This window comes from Giraffa tippelskirchi, chromosome 8 (genome assembly GCF_054371585.1).
Source record: "Giraffa tippelskirchi isolate mGirTip1 chromosome 8, T2T-mGirTip1v1.2.pri, whole genome shotgun sequence".
Lineage (NCBI taxonomy): Eukaryota > Metazoa > Chordata > Mammalia > Artiodactyla > Giraffidae > Giraffa > Giraffa tippelskirchi.
Window position 1 is genome coordinate 144,950,106 of NC_137282.1, and position 19,638 is coordinate 144,969,743.

The following is a 19,638-nucleotide window of genomic DNA, read 5'->3' on the forward strand; positions in this document are numbered from 1 at the left end:
TTCTGATTGGGCATAACTAATGTATGACGTCTTTTTCAACCGCAACCAATCGACTAAGACTTTAACCTATGACCTTATTTGCATAGGAGGTTCTATATAAAAGAGGCATTTTGCGGTTCTCTCATTTGTTTCTGGTTTGTGTCTTAGGCGACCGTGTGAATCTTTACAACCATGCCAGAACCAGCGAAGTCCGCTCCAGCCCCGAAGAAGGGCTCCAAGAAGGCTGTGACCAAGGCGCAGAAGAAGGACGGCAAGAAGCGCAAGCGCAGCCGCAAGGAGAGCTACTCCGTCTACGTGTACAAGGTGCTGAAGCAGGTCCACCCGGACACCGGCATCTCGTCCAAGGCCATGGGCATCATGAACTCTTTCGTGAACGACATCTTCGAGCGCATTGCGGGCGAGGCGTCGCGCCTGGCGCATTACAACAAGCGCTCGACCATCACATCCAGGGAGATCCAGACGGCAGTGCGCCTGCTGCTGCCTGGGGAGCTGGCCAAGCACGCGGTGTCTGAGGGCACCAAGGCGGTCACCAAGTACACCAGCGCCAAGTAAAGTTGTTCAGTATCCGTCCTTAGATAAACCACAAAGGCTCTTTTAAGAGCCACTAAGTTGTCAGTGTCAAGAACTGTAAACACGTGCTTAATCTTTGTTAGTGACCTGAGTAGCAGTTTTTTTATTTAGACATTATCGGCAAAACAATGCCTCAGTATAACACCGCAGTGTTCTTGGGGGAAATATTGGCCGCTATCGCTAAATCGTGTTCCAGAATTGTATTATTTGAGCCCTTTCAGTGAAAACTGGCGGGCCCTACAAAGGGCCTTCGGGTAAGCAAATAAGATCATATACTATTTTTTTCAGCCGCCGAAGCCGTAGAGGGTGCGTCCTTGTCGCTTGAGCGCGTAGACCACGTCCATGGCGGTGACAGTCTTGCGCTTGGCGTGCTCGGTGTAGGTGACCGCGTCCCGGCTAACATTCTCCGGGAACACCTTCAGCACCCCGCGGGTCTCGTCGTAGATGAGGCCGGAGACGCGCTTGACTCCACGCCGAGCCAGGCGGCGGATAGCGGGCTTAGTGATGCCCTGGATGTTGTTTCGCAAAACTGCGATGACGCTTGGTGCCCCCCTTCCCCAAACCTTTTCCACCCTTACCACGCCCGGACATTTCGAGACCCGAGAACAGTCAAGTACCTTTAGTTTGTTGCAGCCCCTTTAATGGGTAGAATCTGCGGACCAGAATGAAAACCTAAAGTGCTTTGGCGGGAAGCCCTCTAGGTTGGGGGAGGGTTCTTAAAGAAACAAGCCAGCCGTATTACTCCCTTTCTGTTCTTTCAGTGAAGTCTTTTGATTCCTCAAGGCCTAGGCTGTATATCTCCCATTTTCTCATTTAATGTGTTTCGCTCCTCATCCTCGTTAAATAACAAAACCTTAACCTTGTAGATGATACATGAAATAGCACAGAGAATAAAATATTCCTTTATCTTTATTTACTTTCTCATAGTATTTGCATAATGTTATATCTTGTTTTTCTTTTAATATATGAGGGAAACATACTAACTTCCAGAAATAGAACAAGATGTTCTAATAAGAGAATTTTAAAGACCTTCCAGGTTTATTGCTAAATTCTATTCAGTGTCAATTTTCTTTTTTAGTAAGTTCCTATTATTATTTTGCTGATAATGTGTAGAACCGTTAAAAAAAAAAAACCGAACATTATAATGATCTAGATTTGGTTTCTTTGTAGATAATTAACTTTAAAAAAAATTAACCTGCTGGCTAATAAGTATAACGTAATAAATGCTTTCTCCACTGATTGGAGGAACTTAATTGATCGTTTATTGAGTATTGCACTTAAAATTACTTCTAGAGTTTTTCTTGTTCTGATCAGTCTATTACAGTGCTCTAGGGTTTTAATTTTTTGTAATGTTGAAATGTAAGTATTTGCCAGTGAACTCATACCTCACAATTATTTATTTCAAATTAATTTTTACTATTATACTATTCTTCAAAAATCATTTTATCTAGCTGCAAGAACGAAATTCTTTTAGTACTCTTAACTGTATTAAATCTATACATTTATTAGGGTAAATTTGTTGTTTTTGAAATAGTTTGTCCTCCTAATCTGAAAAATACTGAATCCGAGTCTTTAAATGTCTTGCAGATGTTTTTCTAGGTAACATATAATTTTTTAAAATTTTACTTTCATTAATTAGAAAAGCAGTTAATTTTTATGAGTGAATAGTACAAAATTCAAATAAAGAGAAAAGAAAGTCTACCTTTGTCTTTCTAAATAAGTGTTTATTTAAAAAAGATTATGTATTTTAAACATTCCTGTTTATACATGCTTAATTTAAAATATATTTATAATTTAACTATTGCTTACATTCTGAGAAATTCTAATCTCTTTCAGCATTAGTACGTAACCCCATTGTTATTCAATGATTTTCTTACTTTATTTCAGTGAATTACTTTTAACAAGCTTGCATTATAGAATTTTCAAAGGACTCCTATAAATTATCAATTTTATGAAATTAATAAAAACTTTTGAAAAAACAACTGATTCAAACAACAGGAACAAAATTGAGTATATTTTATAGAGGGAGTAGATAGCTAGTATAGGTTAATTCAAGTTAATTTAAGGGCAAATACAAATTGAAAATAAGAGGCTTAATTATCCCTGAGGGTCCCTTCCCTTTCCTTTTTCTCTTTCAAATTTTTTTTCTCTGTGCTTTTCAAAAGTATGTAGATTTTCTTAATGGCTAAAAACACCCTTTGGCTAGCCTCCTATCTCAAGAATGTTTCCTTAAGGACCTCAGAGTGCTCTTTTTGAAATGTAATCAACAAGGGAAAGTGCTGTTTCCCAGTTTTCTGATTCCAGATTGCAAAGCCTACTAATGTAATGGATGCATCCTCTTACCTATGTAACAAGTTTTTTTTTTCCCTCTTTTTGAAATCTCTTTAATAAAACATTGCCTCTGTTGAGCACGTTTTGAATAAGCATGAAGCTTAGTCGATAATACATTTTCTCTTCTTTTGTTTTAAATTATATTTTTCCAACATTACTTAACTGGAATATATTTTACAAACCCTTCTGTAATTTAAAAAAATCAGTAAAATTCCCACCAACTACTAGCCTCCCTCCCTATCTGATTTTGTTGTAGCCACGCGTTCTGGGAAACAAGCTCACTCAGAAGGACTATGCAGATAGTGAAGTGCAGTTTATTACACCGGCGGGCCCAAGGCAGAGTCTCCTCTTAGCCAAGGACCCCCACCAGCATTTGTGAAAATCTTTTATACCCCATGTGTACGTGTCTGAACCCACCACCCAATTTCTTTGTGACTTACATAAACAAAGGAAAGGTAAATACAATCACAATAACCCCATCGTTCGTGTGTTATGTGTTCAAACAGTCAATAATCAATACGCCCGAGGTTACAGAAAAAAATTTATGACCTGTCCGGAGGTAGGGGGATCAGTGTATGTTTTCTCTTAGGTGATGAGTAACCTGGATACAATCTTCAAGATTCCCCTGTCCGGAGGGGGTCTTATCCTTCTATTGTCGTTTCCACAGGCGCTAAGCACCGAGTTCAGAGTCCATTAGAGAGGTGGCCAAGCATGATCAGCACGAACAGGCCTAAGATGGAGTCCAGGCCCTATGAATTCCTTCTTCAATTTCACGAGTTTTTGCATAACAGTGATTGTAAGACTAGTAATGGATGTATATCTGAAAAATTTGTCAGATTCTTTATAATTTCTGAAATTGAGAGACAAAGGTTTATTATTCTATAAAGATACAATGTATTATAAAGATACAATGCTCTTTGTATTGTATAGTATTTTATACAATACTATGTTTAAAAAATACATAGTAAATGACTTAATAGGTAAAGATAAACTTTAGTTTAAATCAAGAATTTTCTTTATATCTTTAGGTTCTTTCACAGTTGAAGTGTAGCTGAACTATGCCACCCCTCTTGTCCTAAGGATTATTTTGAACTAATTATTTTTGAGAAACAGCATAGACAGGAGAATTTCTGAAACAAAAATTATACTTTTGTAAGAGACACTTATAGAGGAAAGCTCCATTTATGTCTCCCTCTCCATATTAAGCAGAGAAGGAAGATTCTAAATCGTAAAAAAGGATTCTGGGACAAAGCACTCACTTTAATCTGCATTGTGTTCAGTGGCTTCAGTCATGCCTTTTTTTGACCCCATGGACCGTAGCCCACCAGCCTCTATCCATGAGATTTTCCCCGCAAGAATACTGGAGTGGGTTGCTATGCCCTTCTCCAGGGAATCCTCCAGACCTAGGCATCAAACCTGCATTGCAGGTGGATTCTTTACCTGTGAGCCACTGAGGAGGTCCCTTACCTTTGTTTACTATGCATTTTTTGGGAAAACTTCTAACGGCAACCCGTGCCCCAAACCCCTGCCCTCATACAACTTTGTTTTGTCTTTCATTTCAGTCCCCAAAGGTGTTCAATCTACTGTACAATTGAGCTCATTTCATGTTAGCAAGGTTATGCTCAAAATCCTTTAAGCTAGGCTTCAGCAGAATGTGAACCAAGAACTTCCAGATGTACATGCTGGCTTCAAAGAGGCAGAGGGATCAGAAATCAAATTGCAAACATTCGTTGGATTATGGAGAAAGCAAGAGAGTTCCAGAAAAACATCTACTTTTGTTTCATTGACTATGCTAAAGCGTTTGACTGTGTGGATCACAACAATCTGCAGGATTCTTCAGGAGAGGGGAAAACCAGACCACCCTATCTGTCTCAGAGAAACCTGTATGCAAGTCAAGAAGCAACAGTTAGAACTGAACACGGAACAACGGACTGATTCAAAACTGGGAAAGAAATATGACAAGGCTGTATATTGTCACCTTGCTTATTTAACTTCTATGCAGAGTACTTCATGGGAAATGCCAGGCTGGACGAATCACAAGCTGGAATCAGGATTAAATCTCCCAGAAGAAATATCAACAACCTCAGATATGAAGATTATACCACTCTAACAGAAAGTGAAGAACTAAAGAACCTCCTGAAGTGGGTGAAAGGGTATAGTGAAAAAGATGGCTTTAAACTCAACATTCAAAAAACTAAGATCATGGCATCTGGTACCATCATTGACAGATTTTATTTTCTTGGGCTCCGAAATCACTGAGGACGGTGACTGGAGCCATGAAATTAAAAGACATTTACTCCTTGGAAAAAAAGCTAAGACAAACCTAGACAGCATATTAAAAAGCAGAGACATCACTTTGCCAACAAAAGTCTGCATAGTCAAGCTATAGTTTTTCCAGTAGTCATGTATAGATGTGAGAGTTGGACCATAAAGAACGCTGAGCACCAAAGAATTGATGCTTTTAAAACTGTCGTCCTGGAGATCCTTGAGAGTCCCTTGGACTGCAAGGAGATCAAATCAGTCAATCCTAAAGGAAATCAACCCTGAATATTCATTGGAAGGCTGATGCTGAAGCTGAAGCTCCAATACTTTGGCCACCTGATGTGAAGAGCTGACTCATTGGAAAAAATCCTGATGCTGGGAAAGACTGAAGGCAAAAGGAGAAGGCGGAGACCAAGGATGAGATGGTTAGACAGTATCACCAACTCAATGGATATGACTTTGAGAAAACTGAAGGAGATAGCAGAGGTCAGAGGAGCCTGGTGTGCTGCAGTCCATGGGGTGGCAAAAATTCAGATTTGACTTAGCAATTGAACAACAAAGATCATATGTAACGTGGTGGCTTGGGTCATCTTGAGGAGCTTACTCATTTTTCCTAAGTGTCTCTCATATATACATGAGGTATACATGTTAATAAAAATTTGGTGATTTTGAACTTGTCTTATAGGAAGTCTCAGCCAAGAACTCAAAGGGAAAAATATTTTTTCCCCTCTCCTACACAGTATGAATCAAATCCAGCAGCAAACTATCGGTCACACTTGTGAAATATATCTATACCAAACCATCATCTATTGCCCCCAGTTTAGGCCAAACCGCCATTATATCTCAAAAAGACCATTGCAATAGCTTCCTAATTTATATCATTACCTCTAAACTTTGTATTCACCATATAGTTGCCTTAGTGAACTTTCAAAGAAATATAAATTAGGTTATGCCATTCCTTCATTCAAAACCCTTAGAATGATCTGTAAAAACATAACATAGCATATAAAGCCTACATGATCCTGAAGCCCTACATGATCTGATCTCTTCCTGCCTCTGTGAACTCCCTTTCTACCCTTGTTTTCTCTGCTCTTGATCTTCCTTAAATATTCTTGACCTTAAACTTGATCTTTATCTTCTTGTCTCAAAATGAATAGATACCCAAACTGTCTGTAATGGAGCAGAAATACTTACAAATATAAGAAAAAAAAATGTTTAACTACATTATTAACCCAGAACTTTGGATTTGAAATGAAAAAAAAAAAAAAACCTTAAAATTTATTGCAATGGTGGAGGTCCCTATGGACTGTGGTCCGCCAGCCTCCTCTTCAGGGCATTTCCCAGGCAAGCATACTGGAGTGGGTTGACATTTCCTTCTTCAGGGGATCTTCCCGACCCACCCAGGGATCGAACCTGAGTCTCCTGCGTGTCCTACACTGCAGGCGGATTCTTTACCCCTGAGCCATAGGGGCAGCCTGTATTGTAATGAAAGAGCTTTAATTTGCTTTAAAACTTGTTTAGAAATATTCTCTGTCTATCATTTATAAATATAAGGCTGAGTTCAGATTTTTTATTAATACAGACAACAGTGTAAATCAACAAAATATTAGTAGTTGGTGTTAAAGGATAGAATAGGCCACCCCAAGATACTCCATTTAGCACAAGGATTGATTTGCCCAACTGAAGCATTTGAGATGAAGCAGATCGAAGAAAGTCTTCTTGCCTTCCTTTGATTTTCCTAAAAGTTGGATACAAATTGACAGAGATGTCCCTCCTCTCTACCAGGAAGGACAATTTTGGTCCCAATAGACAATGGAGAAGATATCAATTTAAATATGCCTAAAAGAATCTACTCTTTTTTCCCTGGTAAGCTCCTCATAACTGACCTCACATCTTCAACAGAAGATAGTATTTTTGGTGGAGTTCTTTTTTTTTGTCCATACCTCACAGTTTGAGGGATCTTAGTTCCCCAATGGAGAAGGCAATGGCACCCCACTCCAGTACTCTTGCCTGGAGAATCCCATGGACGGAGGAGCCTCGTGGGCTGCAGTCCACGGGGTCACTAAGAGTGAGACACGACTGAGCAACTTCACTTTCACTTTTCCCTTTCATGCATTGGAGAAGGAAATGGCAACCCACTCCAGTGTTCTTGCCTGGAGAATCCCAGGGACGGGGGAGCCCGGTGGGCTGCCGTCTATGGGGTCGCACAGAGTCGGACACGACTGAAGCGACTTAGCAGTTCCCCAATAAGGAATTGAATTTGCGTTATCAGCAGTGAAAGCCTCCAGAGAACTCCTGGTCTTCTAAGGCACCTTGGGAGGTATTCATTTTTCTCTGGGTTTCTTCCATGTTTACATGAGGTACACAGGTTAAGAAACTTGTTTTTCTCTTTAGAATTTGTCTTTTATTACAAGAGTTGTTATCTGAAAACTGGGTTTTGCCCCTTGGTGGGTATCAAACGAAAAGGTACAACCAAGCCAAAGATCAGAAGGAAGAAAGGATTTATTATTACAAGCAGCAACTAAAGAGAACACCGAGGATATTCCCAAAGCAGTTTCTCCCTGAACAGCAAAATTGGGGATTTTAAGCGAAGGGAACTTGCATATTCATAACGGTCTGGAGCAGAGGAAAAATCAGCATAAAACTGGGGCAAAGGTTGGCAGAGTCCAAGCTTTAGTTGATTCAGGTCACCAGGGGCAAAATTAGCATTCCATCCTCCACCTAGGTGGGGTCCTTCCTGCAGAACTCAAAGATTGTATCAGATTATCTATACTCCTTGAGGAGGAACTAGAACTTGGTTTTATTGCTGAACTGTTATCTCTTGACTGCTTTTCCTTTATTCCTGCATTCTCTTACTTCTCTTCAGATCATTGATTACTGAGACTGTTAAACAATAACCTTTGCCACTAGGCTTATATAAAAAAATTATTTTTGCCAAAATGGCTTATGTCACAAAACCGTTCCTGGGAAATTCTGGTTATCCAGTGGTTAGGACTCCACTCTTTCACTGTCGAGGGCGAGTTCAATTCCTGATTGAGGAATTAAGACCCCACAAACTGCAGGGCGCCGCCAAAAAAAAAAAGAGAAAGCCATTCCTGGTTCTTTCTGGGGAATCCCTAACCCATCTGCTTACAGGCTCTCAGTCAAAAACTCACAAAGGTGGGAAAAAGTAACTTTTCCCCCCCTACAATTGGAAGACATATTTAAACACAATTGAAAAATGAATGAAATCACTTGGGCTACATAGCTTCTGAACAGCCTGTTAAAAGTCAAACATTTTACTTTTTTGATAAGCCACTTCAGTGTCTAGGATTGCTAGATATTGTCAATATTTATTCCAATAAGTCTTACTTACGTTAATACCAGGATTTTAAACATACAATAATAGGATGAGTGAGGTATTAGTAGACTAAGTGCTAAAAAAATTCCACGTAGGAAGAAGCAATTTCTGAGAAAAAAAAAAAAAAGTTGAGAAAGAATGAGCTGAATTGACCAAATTTTACACTAAGGGTTTTTGACCTGGAATCCATATATGCCATAATATGAAGCCAAAAGTTTCCCTACTAAAGTTTTGTATTTTTTCTGCCATCCAACATTATTAACAAATGTCGAACTCTTTTACAGAAAATATGGGTGGCCCTAAAAAGAGCCTTTGGTTTGAACTCATCGGAGTTGCTATAATCCAGGGAACTACTTGCCCTTGGCCTTGTGGTGGCTCTCAGTCTTCTTGGGCAGCAGCACCGCCTGAATGTTGGGCAAGACACCACCCTGGGCGATGGTGACTTTGCCCAGCAGCTTGTTGAGCTCCTCGTCGTTGCGGATGGCCAGCTGCAGGTGACGCGGGATGATGCGCGTCTTCTTGTTGTCCCGGGCCGCGTTGCCCGCCAGCTCCAGGATCTCGGCCGTCAGGTACTCCAGCACCGCCGCCAGGTACACGGGCGCACCGGCCCCGACCCGCTCGGCATAGTTACCCTTGCGGAGCAGCCGGTGAACACGGCCCACGGGGAACTGGAGCCCAGCTCGCGAGGAGCGTGTCTTGGCTTTGGCACGAGCCTTGCCGCCTTGTTTACCTCGCCCAGACATTATAAGCTTATCTTTACCCCGAACAGCTACCGAAGTAGTGAAATTGTAAGGGTAGCATTTTTTATAACCTTCATTAGGCGCGAAAAAGAAGACATGTCATTGGTTAGGATTTTTGGCTTCATTTTAGCCAATGGGAATGCAAAATTGGTATTCTTGCGTTCTAATTGGGCAGAATTAATTTCTGAAGTCTTCTGGAATAGCCATCAATCAGACTAAGACTTTAATGTATCACCTTATTTGCATAAGAGTTTCTATATAAAAAGGACTCATCGTGTCTTCTATGTGTTCTTCCTTTGAACTTGTTTAACCTGTTACTCGTCATGCCTGAACCGGCTAAGTCCGCTCCGGCCCCGAAGAAGGGCTCCAAGAAGGCGGTGACCAAGGCGCAGAAGAAAGACGGCAAGAAGCGCAAGCGCAGCCGTAAGGAGAGCTACTCTATCTACGTATACAAGGTACTGAAACAGGTCCACCCGGACACCGGCATCTCGTCCAAGGCCATGGGCATCATGAACTCCTTTGTGAACGACATTTTCGAGCGCATCGCGGGTGAGGCGTCGCGCCTGGCGCATTACAACAAGCGCTCGACCATCACATCCAGGGAGATCCAAACGGCGGTGCGCCTGCTGCTCCCCGGGGAGCTGGCCAAACACGCCGTGTCTGAGGGCACCAAGGCCGTCACCAAGTACACTAGTGCCAAGTAAACTGTGAGTCGGTTGCAAACCATTCTAACGGCTCTTTTAAGAGCCACCCATGTTCTCAGAGAAGGAGCTGATGCTTATTTTCCTTCTTCCCTGGGTCTTTGTAATACTTTATACAGTATGTGGTCTGGGAGGTAGAGCGGTTCCCGAACAATCTTGGGAGTTTTTGTCACAGTAAGCTCCCGATCCACTAATGACAAAACAACGTTGCCTGACCCTGGCAAAGCTCTGAAGTTCCCTGTGTAGCCTTGGCTCTGATCTTTACTGTTACTCAGGAATTTCCTACATTTAAAAAGAGCTCTGCTACTCATTCTGATAGCCATTAGGGTTAAATAAGAGAAGTTTAATTCATAACACAAATATTTCCTAGTCGCCGGTCTGGGACAAGGAGTGTTGAGTCCTGCCTGGGTGCAGAGGTTAGGCGGGAAGTTTAAATTTGGCGGGTGAGCGCCAGCCCTTCCTCCTAGGTCCTGATTGGGTGCCGGCATCCGGGAAGGAACCGCTGGTTTCCCTGCGCGGGACAAGCCGACTAACTGCCGCCCAGCCCAGCACTCACAAACCCCTTGAATAAACATTTTCGGCTAGTTCATCCTGCTTTTCATTTTTCCGTCTTTTTTAGAGGTTAGTCCCTTTCGAGAATAAGATGTATCACTTCCTCTCGAAATGTTCGTTGGAGACTAAGGAAGCTAGTGGATATTTTCAGACTGAGAAATACTATCGCTTTGTTTCTAATTAGGGTACTGCTTTCCTTTTGCCCTATATTCATAGAATAGGACGGAGAAGGCAATGGCACCCCACTCCGGTGCTCTTGCCTGGAAAATCCCATGGACGGAGGAGCCTGGTAGGCTACAGTCCATGGGGTCGCTAGGAGTCGGACACGACTGAGCAACTTCACTTTCACTTTTCCCTTTCATGCACTGGAGAAGGAAATGGCAACGCATTCCAGTGTTCTTGCCTGGAGAATCCCAGGGACGGCGGAGCCTGGTGGGCTGCCGTCTATGTGGTCGCACAGTCGGACACGACTGACGCGACTTAGCAGCAGCAGCAGCATAGAATAGGAAACAGCAAGAGACGAAACATGGCTTTTTGCTGTTCAATGAACGCAGAGAAACTTGAGGCCGCTTGTCTCAGACTTTCCTCTAAAACAAAGATCAGTTTCTATTGTAACATTCCTTTGGCTGGTATTTTAAATCCTATTTTGACTTTGCCTGGAACCAGTGAAGAGGACCAGCGTTATTCAGGTTGTCACAAAGGAGAACTAGGCACTAACAGTGCTTCTCTAAATTATTGTTCAAAATTATGTGTCCCTTTGGGGTAAAAAGCCGTGATTTATAAATCATTTGGAGAAGTTCACCATGGCTGTTTATTTTGTTGTTTGGTTTTGTTTTTTGGTTTAGGTGGTAATTTTCAATGAAATTACCTAATTTATCTAAAATGGATCTAAAGTTAGCATAGTAATAATGCCTAAAAGCAATTAGTGTTTCGTTAAATCCACTATCAAAGGTACTCTTCCCCTTTGTTGACCCAAAGCCTACCCATGTTTCAACCCGCACTTCAGTTTTGCCTGCCTTCCAAAATATCCTCCCATTTTTTGAGCTTTTTCTAACAGTTTATCCAGCATTTGGAAACTGCCTCCATAGTGTCTCATATATTGATCTCTGAGAGACAGCAGTGAGCAGTCTTAAAGAGATATCTTAGTTCCCTGCCCAGGAATCAGACCGGGGTTCAGTTCAGCTCAGTTGCTCAGTTGTGTCCGACTCTTTGCAACCAAATGGATTGCAGCATGCCGGGCTTCCCTGTCCATCACCAACTCCCAGAGCTTGCTCAAACTCAAGTCCATCGAATCAGTGATGCCATCCAACTATCTTATCCTCTGTCATCCCCTTCTCCTCCTGCCTCAGTCTTACCCAGCATCAGGGTCTTTTCTAACGAGTCAGTTCTTCACATCAGATGGCGGAAGTATTGGAGTTTCAGCTTCAGTATCAGTCCTTCCAGTGAATATTCAGCAATGATTTCCTTTAGGATAGACTGGTTGGATCTGTTTGCAGTCCAAGGGACTCTCAAGAGTCTTCTCCAATACCACAGTTCAAAATCATCAATTCTTCAGCATTCAGCTTTCTTTATGGTCCAACTCTCATGTCCATACATGACCACTGGAAAAATCATAGCTTTGACTAGACGGACCTTTGTTGGCAAAGTAATGTCTCTGCTTTTTAATATGCTGTCTAGGTTGGTCACAGCTTTTCTTCCAAGAAGCAAGCATCTTTTAATTTCATGGCTGCAGTCATCATCTGCTGTGATTTTGGAGCTCAAAAAAAAAAAAAGTCTCTCCCGTTTAGTCTCTCCCGGTAAAGTCTCTCCTGTTTCCATTGTTTACCCATCTGCTTGCCATCAAGTGATGGGACCTGATGCCATGATTTTAGTTTTTTGAACGTTGAGATTTAGGCCAGGTTTTTCACTCTCCTCTTTCACCTTCATCAAGAGGCTCTTTAGTTTCTCTTTGCTTTCTGCCATAAGGGTAGTGTCATCTGCATATTTGAGGTTATTGATATTTCTCCCAGCAAACTTGATTCCAGCTTGTGCTTTATCCAGCCTGGCATTTCACATGATGTACTCTGCATATAAGTTAAATAAGCAGGGTGACAATATACAGCCTTGATGTACTCCTTTCCCAATTTGGAACCAGTCTGTTGTTCCATGTCCAGTTCTCACTGTTGCTTCTTGACCTGCATACAGATTTCTCAGAGGGCAGGTAAGGTGGTCAGGTATTCCTATCTCTTTAAGAATTTTCCACAGTTTGTTGTGATCCACACAGTCAAAGGCTTTGGCATAGTCAATAAATCAGAAGCAGATGTTTTTCTGGAACTCTCTTGCTGATCCAACGGATGTTGGCAATTTGATCTCTGGTTCCTCTGCCTTTTCTAAATCCAGCTTGAACACCTGGAAGTTCTCAGTTCACCTACTGTTGAAGCCTGGCTTGGAGAATTTTGAGCATTCCTTTGCTAGCGTGTGAGATGAGTGCAATTGTGTGGTAGTTTGAGCATTCTTTGACATTGCCTTTCTTTGGGATTGGACTGAAAACTGACCTTTTCCAGTCCTGTGGCCACTGCTGAGATTTCCAAATTTGCTGGCATATTGAGTGTAGCACTTTCACAGCATCATCTTTTAGGATTTGAAATAGCTCAACTGGAATTCCATCACCTCCACTAGCTTTGTTCGTAGTGATGCTTCCTAATGCCCACTTGACTTTGCATTCCAGGATGGCTGGCTCTAGTCCAGTGATCACACCATCATGGTTATCTAGGTCATGAAGATCTTTTTTGTATAGTTCTGTGTATTCTTGCCACCTCATCTTAATATCTTCTGCTTCTATTAGGTCCATACCATTTCTATCCTTTATTGTACCCATCTTTGCATGAAATGTTCCCTTGTTAGCTCTAATTTTCTTGAAAAGATATCTAGTCTTTCCCATTCTATTGTTTTCCTCTATTTCTTTTCACTGATCACTGAGGAAGGTTTTCTCATCTCTCCTTGCTATTCTTTGGAACTCTGCATTCAGATGCTTATATCTTTCCTTTTTTCCTTTGCCTTTCACTTCTCTTCTTTTCTCAGCTATTTGTAAGACCTCCTCAGACAACCATTTATTTTTCTTGAGGATGGTCTTGATCATTGCCTCCTGTCCAATGTCACAAACTTTTGTCCATAGTTCTTCAGGCACTCTGTCTATTAGATTTAATCCCTTGAATCTATTTGTCACTTTCACTATATAATTGTAAGGGATTTGATTTAGGTCATACCTGAATGGTCTAGTGGTTTTCCCTACTCTCTTCAATTTAAAGTCTGAATTTTGCAACAAGGAGTTCATGATATGAGCCACAGTCAGCTCCCAATCTTGTATTTGTTTACTGTATGGAGCGTCTCATCTTTGGCTGCAAAGAATATAATCAATCTGATTTCAGTATTGACCATCTGGTGATGTCCATGTGTAGAGTCATCTCTTGTGTTGTTGGAAGAGGGTGTTTGCTAAAATCAGGGCATTCTCTTGGCAAAACTGTTAGACTTTGCCCTGCTTCATTTTGTACTCCAAGGCCAAATTTGCCTGTTACCCCAGGTATCTCTTGACTTCCTACTTTTGCATTCCAGTCCACTATGATGAAAAGGACATCTTTTTTGGGGAGTTAGTTCTAGAAGGTCTTGTAGGTCTTCATAGAACCATTCAACTTCAGCTTCTTCAGCATTATTGGTTGGGGCATAGACTTGGATTACTGTGGTATCGAATGGTTTGCCTTGGAAACCAACAGAGATCATTTTGTCATTTTTGAGATTGCACCCAAGAACTGCATTATGACTCTTGTTGACTATGAGGGCTACTCCATTTCTTCTAAGGGATTCTTGCCCATGGTAGTCAATATAATGGTCATCTGAGTTAAATTTGCTCATTCCAGTCCATTTTATTTCACTGATTCCTAAAATGTTTATGTTCACTCGCCATCTCCTGTTTGACCACTTCCAATTTATCTTGATTCATGGACCTAACATTCCAGGTTCCTATACAATATTGTTCTTTACAGCATCAGGCTTTACTTCCATCATGAGTCACATCCACAGCTGAGCACTGTTTTTGCTTTGGCTCCGTCTCTTCATTCTTTCTGGAGTTATTTCTCCACTCTTCTCCAGTAGCATACTGGGCAATCTACCCACCTGGGGAATTCATCTTTCAGTGTTGTATCTTTTTACCTTTTCATACTGTTCATGGGGTTCTCAACGCAAGAATACTGAAGTGGTTTGCCATTCCCTTCTCTAGTGGACCACGTTTTGTGAGAACTCTCCACCATAACCTGCTGTCTTGGGTGGCCCTACATGGCATGCTCATAGTTCCACTGAGTTAGACAAGGCTGTGGTCCATGTGATCAGTTTGATTAATTTTCTGTGATTGTGGTTTTCATTCTGTCTGCCCTCTGAGGGATAAGGATAAGAGCCTTATGCAAGCTTCCTGATGGGAGAGACTGACTGTGGGGGAAACTGGGTCTTGTTCTGATGGGCGGGGCCATGCTCAGTAAATCTTTAATCCAGACCTGGGTAGCTTGGACGAAAACCAGGAACCCACCAGGGGCTAGAGGCTAGAAGCAAAGTTCCTCTGGCTCTTGCTCTGTTTAAAAAATATATTTCTCTAAGAGGCAAAAACTTTAAAAACAGGTACAAAATTTATTATTTAGAGACACAGCATAAGTGGGAGACCACACTGAGAAACAGTTTGTCTTTTTTTTTTTAAGACGAAAACAAGATAGAAACACCCACCCAGAGAGAAAGGGTGTGGGTATCCTTCCTAATGAGGAGTATAGTAAAGAGGCAGTTAATTTATATCGGGCAGTTCTTTCAGGTCTGTGTTTACCTTTGGCCAATTATCTTGATTCTAATCCCACATCTGACCTGTTCTAGGACACGCCTCAACATGAGAGTACATCTTTTCTTCAAGATGGGTTCCACCACTGAAGCCTGTGGAAAGTTTGGCATCAGCTGTTATGGGATGGCACTCCCTCTCTTTTGACCTCACCCCCAACCCCAAGGCGTGTGTATGTGCAGGGAGCTCTCCTTAACCTCCGGAGTGATCATCTTATCTCTTTACTCCAGCATCTAATGGAATGCAAATCAGAAAAATTATTGTAAAAAAATAAAATATTTGAGGCAATTGAAGATTTTTTTTCTAGTACTAGTTATTGGATGATGTTACAAATCATTTAAAATTTTTCTTAGGTGAGAAAATCTTGTATTTTGTTTAATTCTGTATCTGTTGGGATGTTTGAAATATTCATGACTGAAACAACATGTTTATGATTTCTTTACACTGTAACCCTCCCCCACAGTGTACCAACACAAGAGATGTTGGTTAATTGTTGAAGCTTTGCCTGAGGGGCGCTTAGAAGTATCTTACTCTCTTCTGTGTACTTTTGTGTATACTTTCAATGTGTCCCTTCCCTGCCTCCCTTCCCTGCCTCCCTTCCCCTTTCCCCGAAAAATGTTTCTTTAAAAATCTGGCCCAATTAACGAACATAATTCTCTTCCAGTCAAGAGGTGATAATGAGAGGAATCAAATGTTGGCGAAGAGAAATTCTGGAGACTGAACTAAGGAAACCAGGAGAGAGGCGGTTTGCACAGGGGAGGAGTTCATAGCAGCAGGGGTCCCCTTCTTCCAGCGCGCAGGCTCGACAATCAAGAAACTCTGTCGCCATCTTGTGGCCCTTTAAGATAATACAGTTAATATTTTGTTCTGTTGTTTCTGTTAGGCAGTCCATTGCTACACTTAAATAACTGCATATGTAAAAATGCAAGAAACAATACTACTTCAAACACACTTCTCATCTGACCAAGTTCTCTCATTAATAACAAAGAACTACGTTATTAATTTCTTATGTACCCATCTGGAATGTCTTTATACAAACACGAATATATAAATGTGGATTCTCTATGTCCCCTTTAACTCAAATGGCCAATGGCTATATTCCTCTCAAGTTCTGTCCCTTGCTTTTCTCATTATCGAGCTTGGAATTCTTCCCTATCAGTAAGTAGAGTAGCTAAGACTTCTCAACAGGTGCACTGGAACAGGATTACCCTCCAGACCTGAGGAGGGTAATCAGAGGCCAAAGCTGTTATTACACTAGCTGCATCTTCCCTGAAAATTAGCCTGATGCCCATTTGAGAGGAAGCATGGGTCACTTGACAAGCTGCTCAGGAGCTGAACCTGGTCAGGAGTTGTGGGATGGCTGAATTCATGTTCCCTTCCTGGAATGGGACCACTGTGCTTTGTAAGGAAGGGACATTGAAGTCCTAACATAGGCATTTGTCCTGTTGATGAAGCATTCTTTGCATGTCATCTTTTTATCTGAGCTACCCCAAGCAAATTTCCAATTCCTACTTACTGTTCTTCATAATATGTATCAAGATCTGACATGCTGTATACTTTACTTATTTTTTTGCTTATTATTTTCATCATACCGTCCTCTTCACCAGAATGTAAGTCAACTGAGAGCTGAATTTCTCTGTTTTAGTCTACTTTGATCATTGTATCCCTCAGCTTCTAGAACAGTGCCTGGCACACAGTATATCTCTGAATAAATGGATGAAGTAATATTCTCCCCTGTTGTTATGGGAGACCCTCAAAAACTTTACTTTCTTGGGTGGATGATTCAGCGGAAAAAAAACCAAACAAATTGTCTCTACTTCCTGCCATTCTCTGAGTGCTTCTTCTGGTTGAACTCCCAGTTTTCTTCCCCTGAAAAAAAAAAAAAAAACAACCTTAGGTTTTGTTAAAAATTCAGGTTTCTCCTTCTTCATGAATTTTGCTTATTAATGATTATTGTTACACACATTATTTTATTTTTATGTGCCAAAAAAAAAAAGGGAAATGTCATTGTCATGTTGAGTCACTTCAAGATATTCTGTCTTCTCTGAATCTCCATTCTGTCAGGAAAGACATGCACCCTCACTGGCTTCAGGGTTTCGGTTAACAGGAAATGACAAATCCACCTCTCCTCAGAGTACTGTTTTCTGGATTAATGTTTCTCTCAGAAGAGAAACACCAGTGTCTAAGGAATTCTCTATATGGGTCAACAAGACTTCCATTTTACCCCTGCGGTTAGAGGGACCCAACGCTAGAGGGTGGTGCTGTAGATGACATTCCATGCTCATCTAGCGATAGGACCTGGTGGACTTTTGAGTGAGGACAGTTATGTTTGCCTCTGGCTAGTTTTTTTTTTCTTCACCAGCTCTGATTTTCTCAAACTCTCTTACCTTCTGAAATTTCAGTCATTCTTTTTTCACTACCCATAGTCTCCTCCCTGGCCATATTAGATGGAGTATCCCATCTAGTCCAACCAATGAAGGAATGAATTACTTTGAATTTATCTCCAGCCTAAACTCCTTCTTACTTTAAATCTGCACTTGCAAACAAATGACCTGAGATACTTTTTGAAATACCACCAAAAGGACCTCAGCAATAATTGCCACTATCTATTCAGGACTGTAGATCAGAGAAAGATAGAAAATGAATCACTCACATTGTTTTATTGAGTCCAGTTTAATTTTTCATGAACACATATAATCATCCTCATATAAGATGTGAAGCTGAGGCTCAGGGGAAAATAGCTTCTTCAAGTCACATGGCTAAGTGGCAAAGCCACTAGTAGAAAGCAGATTTTTTTTTTTACTCTAAAATGTGTGTTCTTTCATCCACCTCGTATTCTCTCCACATTCCTTCTTCACATGTGGTTGCCAGTTCTCTTAATATGTATTTATAGATTTGAGGATTTCTTCACCGGTTAAATACATATCCGAACTCCAAAGACTTGCCAAATCTTGTAGATTTTTCCTGCACATTCTTTTTCTTTTCACTTATTTCTTCATCCATTCGTGGTAAATAGTACTATGGAGGAAATGCTGTGTCACATATAGGCCACCTCTGACTTTAGAGGCTGATAGAAGGTACACAGTCTGGCATCTAGGGCCCTTCCATGTTTGAATAACTTCTGGTTTCTGCACCTCTAGTTACACCATCTTGTAATCTTTCTGACTCAGCTAAGGAAACATACTTCAAAACTCAGCACAGGGGAGGCAGGAGAAAAGTACTAAAAGGGACAGTGGGACTTCGGGGACAACAGATAAGTTCACTATCTTGATTGGGGTCATGGTATGTGTATACATATGTCAAAATTCATTAAAATGTACCCTGTAAATATATGCAGTTCATCATATACCAGTTATACTTTAATAAAGCTATTTTAAAAATAAAAGTAAAAATTCAGTTCTTGGGTCAAATTAAAATATAATAGGAAAAAGCAAAACTGCAATATACCTTTTTAAAGTTAGTTATGAAAAGCCTACAAGTAAGGAACAAGAACTCTAATTCACCAGTGGAAATGAATTAGAGCCTGGGAAGTTCACCCAGGAAAATTTGTCTGATATCTATTCTGTGGTTTATGAGACTCTCACCTTATGTACAGTCAAGGATATCACTTCCTAGTAGGCCAAGAAGATTAAATATGAGTACCTCAGGGAAAGAGGACACCCTTTCTTTCAGTTTGGGGTACTTTAGCTGCAATGTGGTAGAGTGAAGAACATGTGCGTCATGTCTATTACCACAAAGAACAAATTTTAATCTCCCAGTGGGGTAAAATATGACTTTATTGTTGCTTTATGATACAACCTTCAATTCATTGAAAGTCTCAGATGGAGTCCTGCAAGTCACTCTACCCAGACTTTCCCAACCATCTCCCCTACCAAATCCTGGGATTCTGACAGTCTCTAAATGATGTTTCTTTTCATGTGGCCTTTACACAGGGTGTCTTCATTTTCAAGTTCTCAGAGGCACAATTTGGAAATATCCGATCCAATCACTCTTCAGCAACAGATTCTTGGTTCCACCCTCAAGCAGCATACTGAATGTGGCCTCTTAGAAAGAGGTTTGTGTGGTTGTCATCTGAAACTAAGTTACCTCCAAATTCCTTGATCTTTTAAAATCTCATGTACTCATCTCTTCAGTGCTATACTTTTTTTCAATTTTGGTCGGTAGATTTGTTCTTGAGAATCTAATTCAAATTCTGCCCTGGTCTGTGTGTTCTGCTGACTGTATCTGTTGATGAATTTATTTTATTGCTCATTGGAGTAATACCTTCTAAAATGAGGGACTGGAGAAAGCAGA

The 19,638-nt window shown here is 41.0% G+C and overlaps 4 protein-coding genes across 5 annotated transcripts; 2 read left to right on the forward strand and 2 right to left on the reverse strand.

Moving 5' to 3' along the window:
* The first annotated feature begins 133 nt into the window (after positions 1 to 133).
* LOC145518505 (histone H2B type 1-K) lies at positions 134 to 1,499 on the forward strand. The gene has a single exon (XM_081523162.1). It carries the CDS (start codon positions 172 to 174, stop codon positions 550 to 552), a length of 381 nt encoding a protein of 126 aa, XP_081379288.1. The 5' UTR covers positions 134 to 171; the 3' UTR covers positions 553 to 1,499.
* On the reverse strand, positions 855 to 4,424 carry LOC145518510 (histone H4-like). The gene is given in 2 exon segments (XM_081523166.1): positions 855 to 1,101; positions 1,103 to 4,424. Coding segments are annotated over 2 exon segments (306 nt in total). The 5' UTR covers positions 1,162 to 4,424.
* Positions 4,425 to 6,498: 2,074 nt separating this feature from the next.
* On the reverse strand, positions 6,499 to 9,276 carry LOC145518495 (histone H2A type 1). Its single transcript, XM_081523150.1, has one exon. The coding sequence runs from the start codon at positions 9,244 to 9,246 to the stop codon at positions 8,854 to 8,856; it is 393 nt and encodes a 130-aa protein (XP_081379276.1). The 5' UTR covers positions 9,247 to 9,276; the 3' UTR covers positions 6,499 to 8,853.
* A 237-nt stretch (positions 9,277 to 9,513) lies between these two features.
* On the forward strand, positions 9,514 to 18,737 carry LOC145518502 (histone H2B type 1-J). 2 transcript variants are annotated; one of them, XM_081523158.1, is made up of 3 exons: positions 9,514 to 9,950; positions 15,384 to 15,698; positions 16,010 to 18,737. In XM_081523158.1, the coding sequence occupies exon 1, from the start codon at positions 9,567 to 9,569 to the stop codon at positions 9,945 to 9,947; it is 381 nt and encodes a 126-aa protein (XP_081379284.1). In that variant the 5' UTR covers positions 9,514 to 9,566; the 3' UTR covers positions 9,948 to 9,950; positions 15,384 to 15,698; positions 16,010 to 18,737. The 2 variants fall into 2 exon arrangements, 1 of the variants encoding a protein (XP_081379284.1); XR_014062941.1 differs by lacking the exons at positions 9,514 to 9,950; positions 16,010 to 18,737 and adding an exon at positions 10,489 to 10,565 and having other exon boundaries at positions 15,384 to 15,461.
* The last annotated feature ends 901 nt before the right edge of the window (positions 18,738 to 19,638 follow it).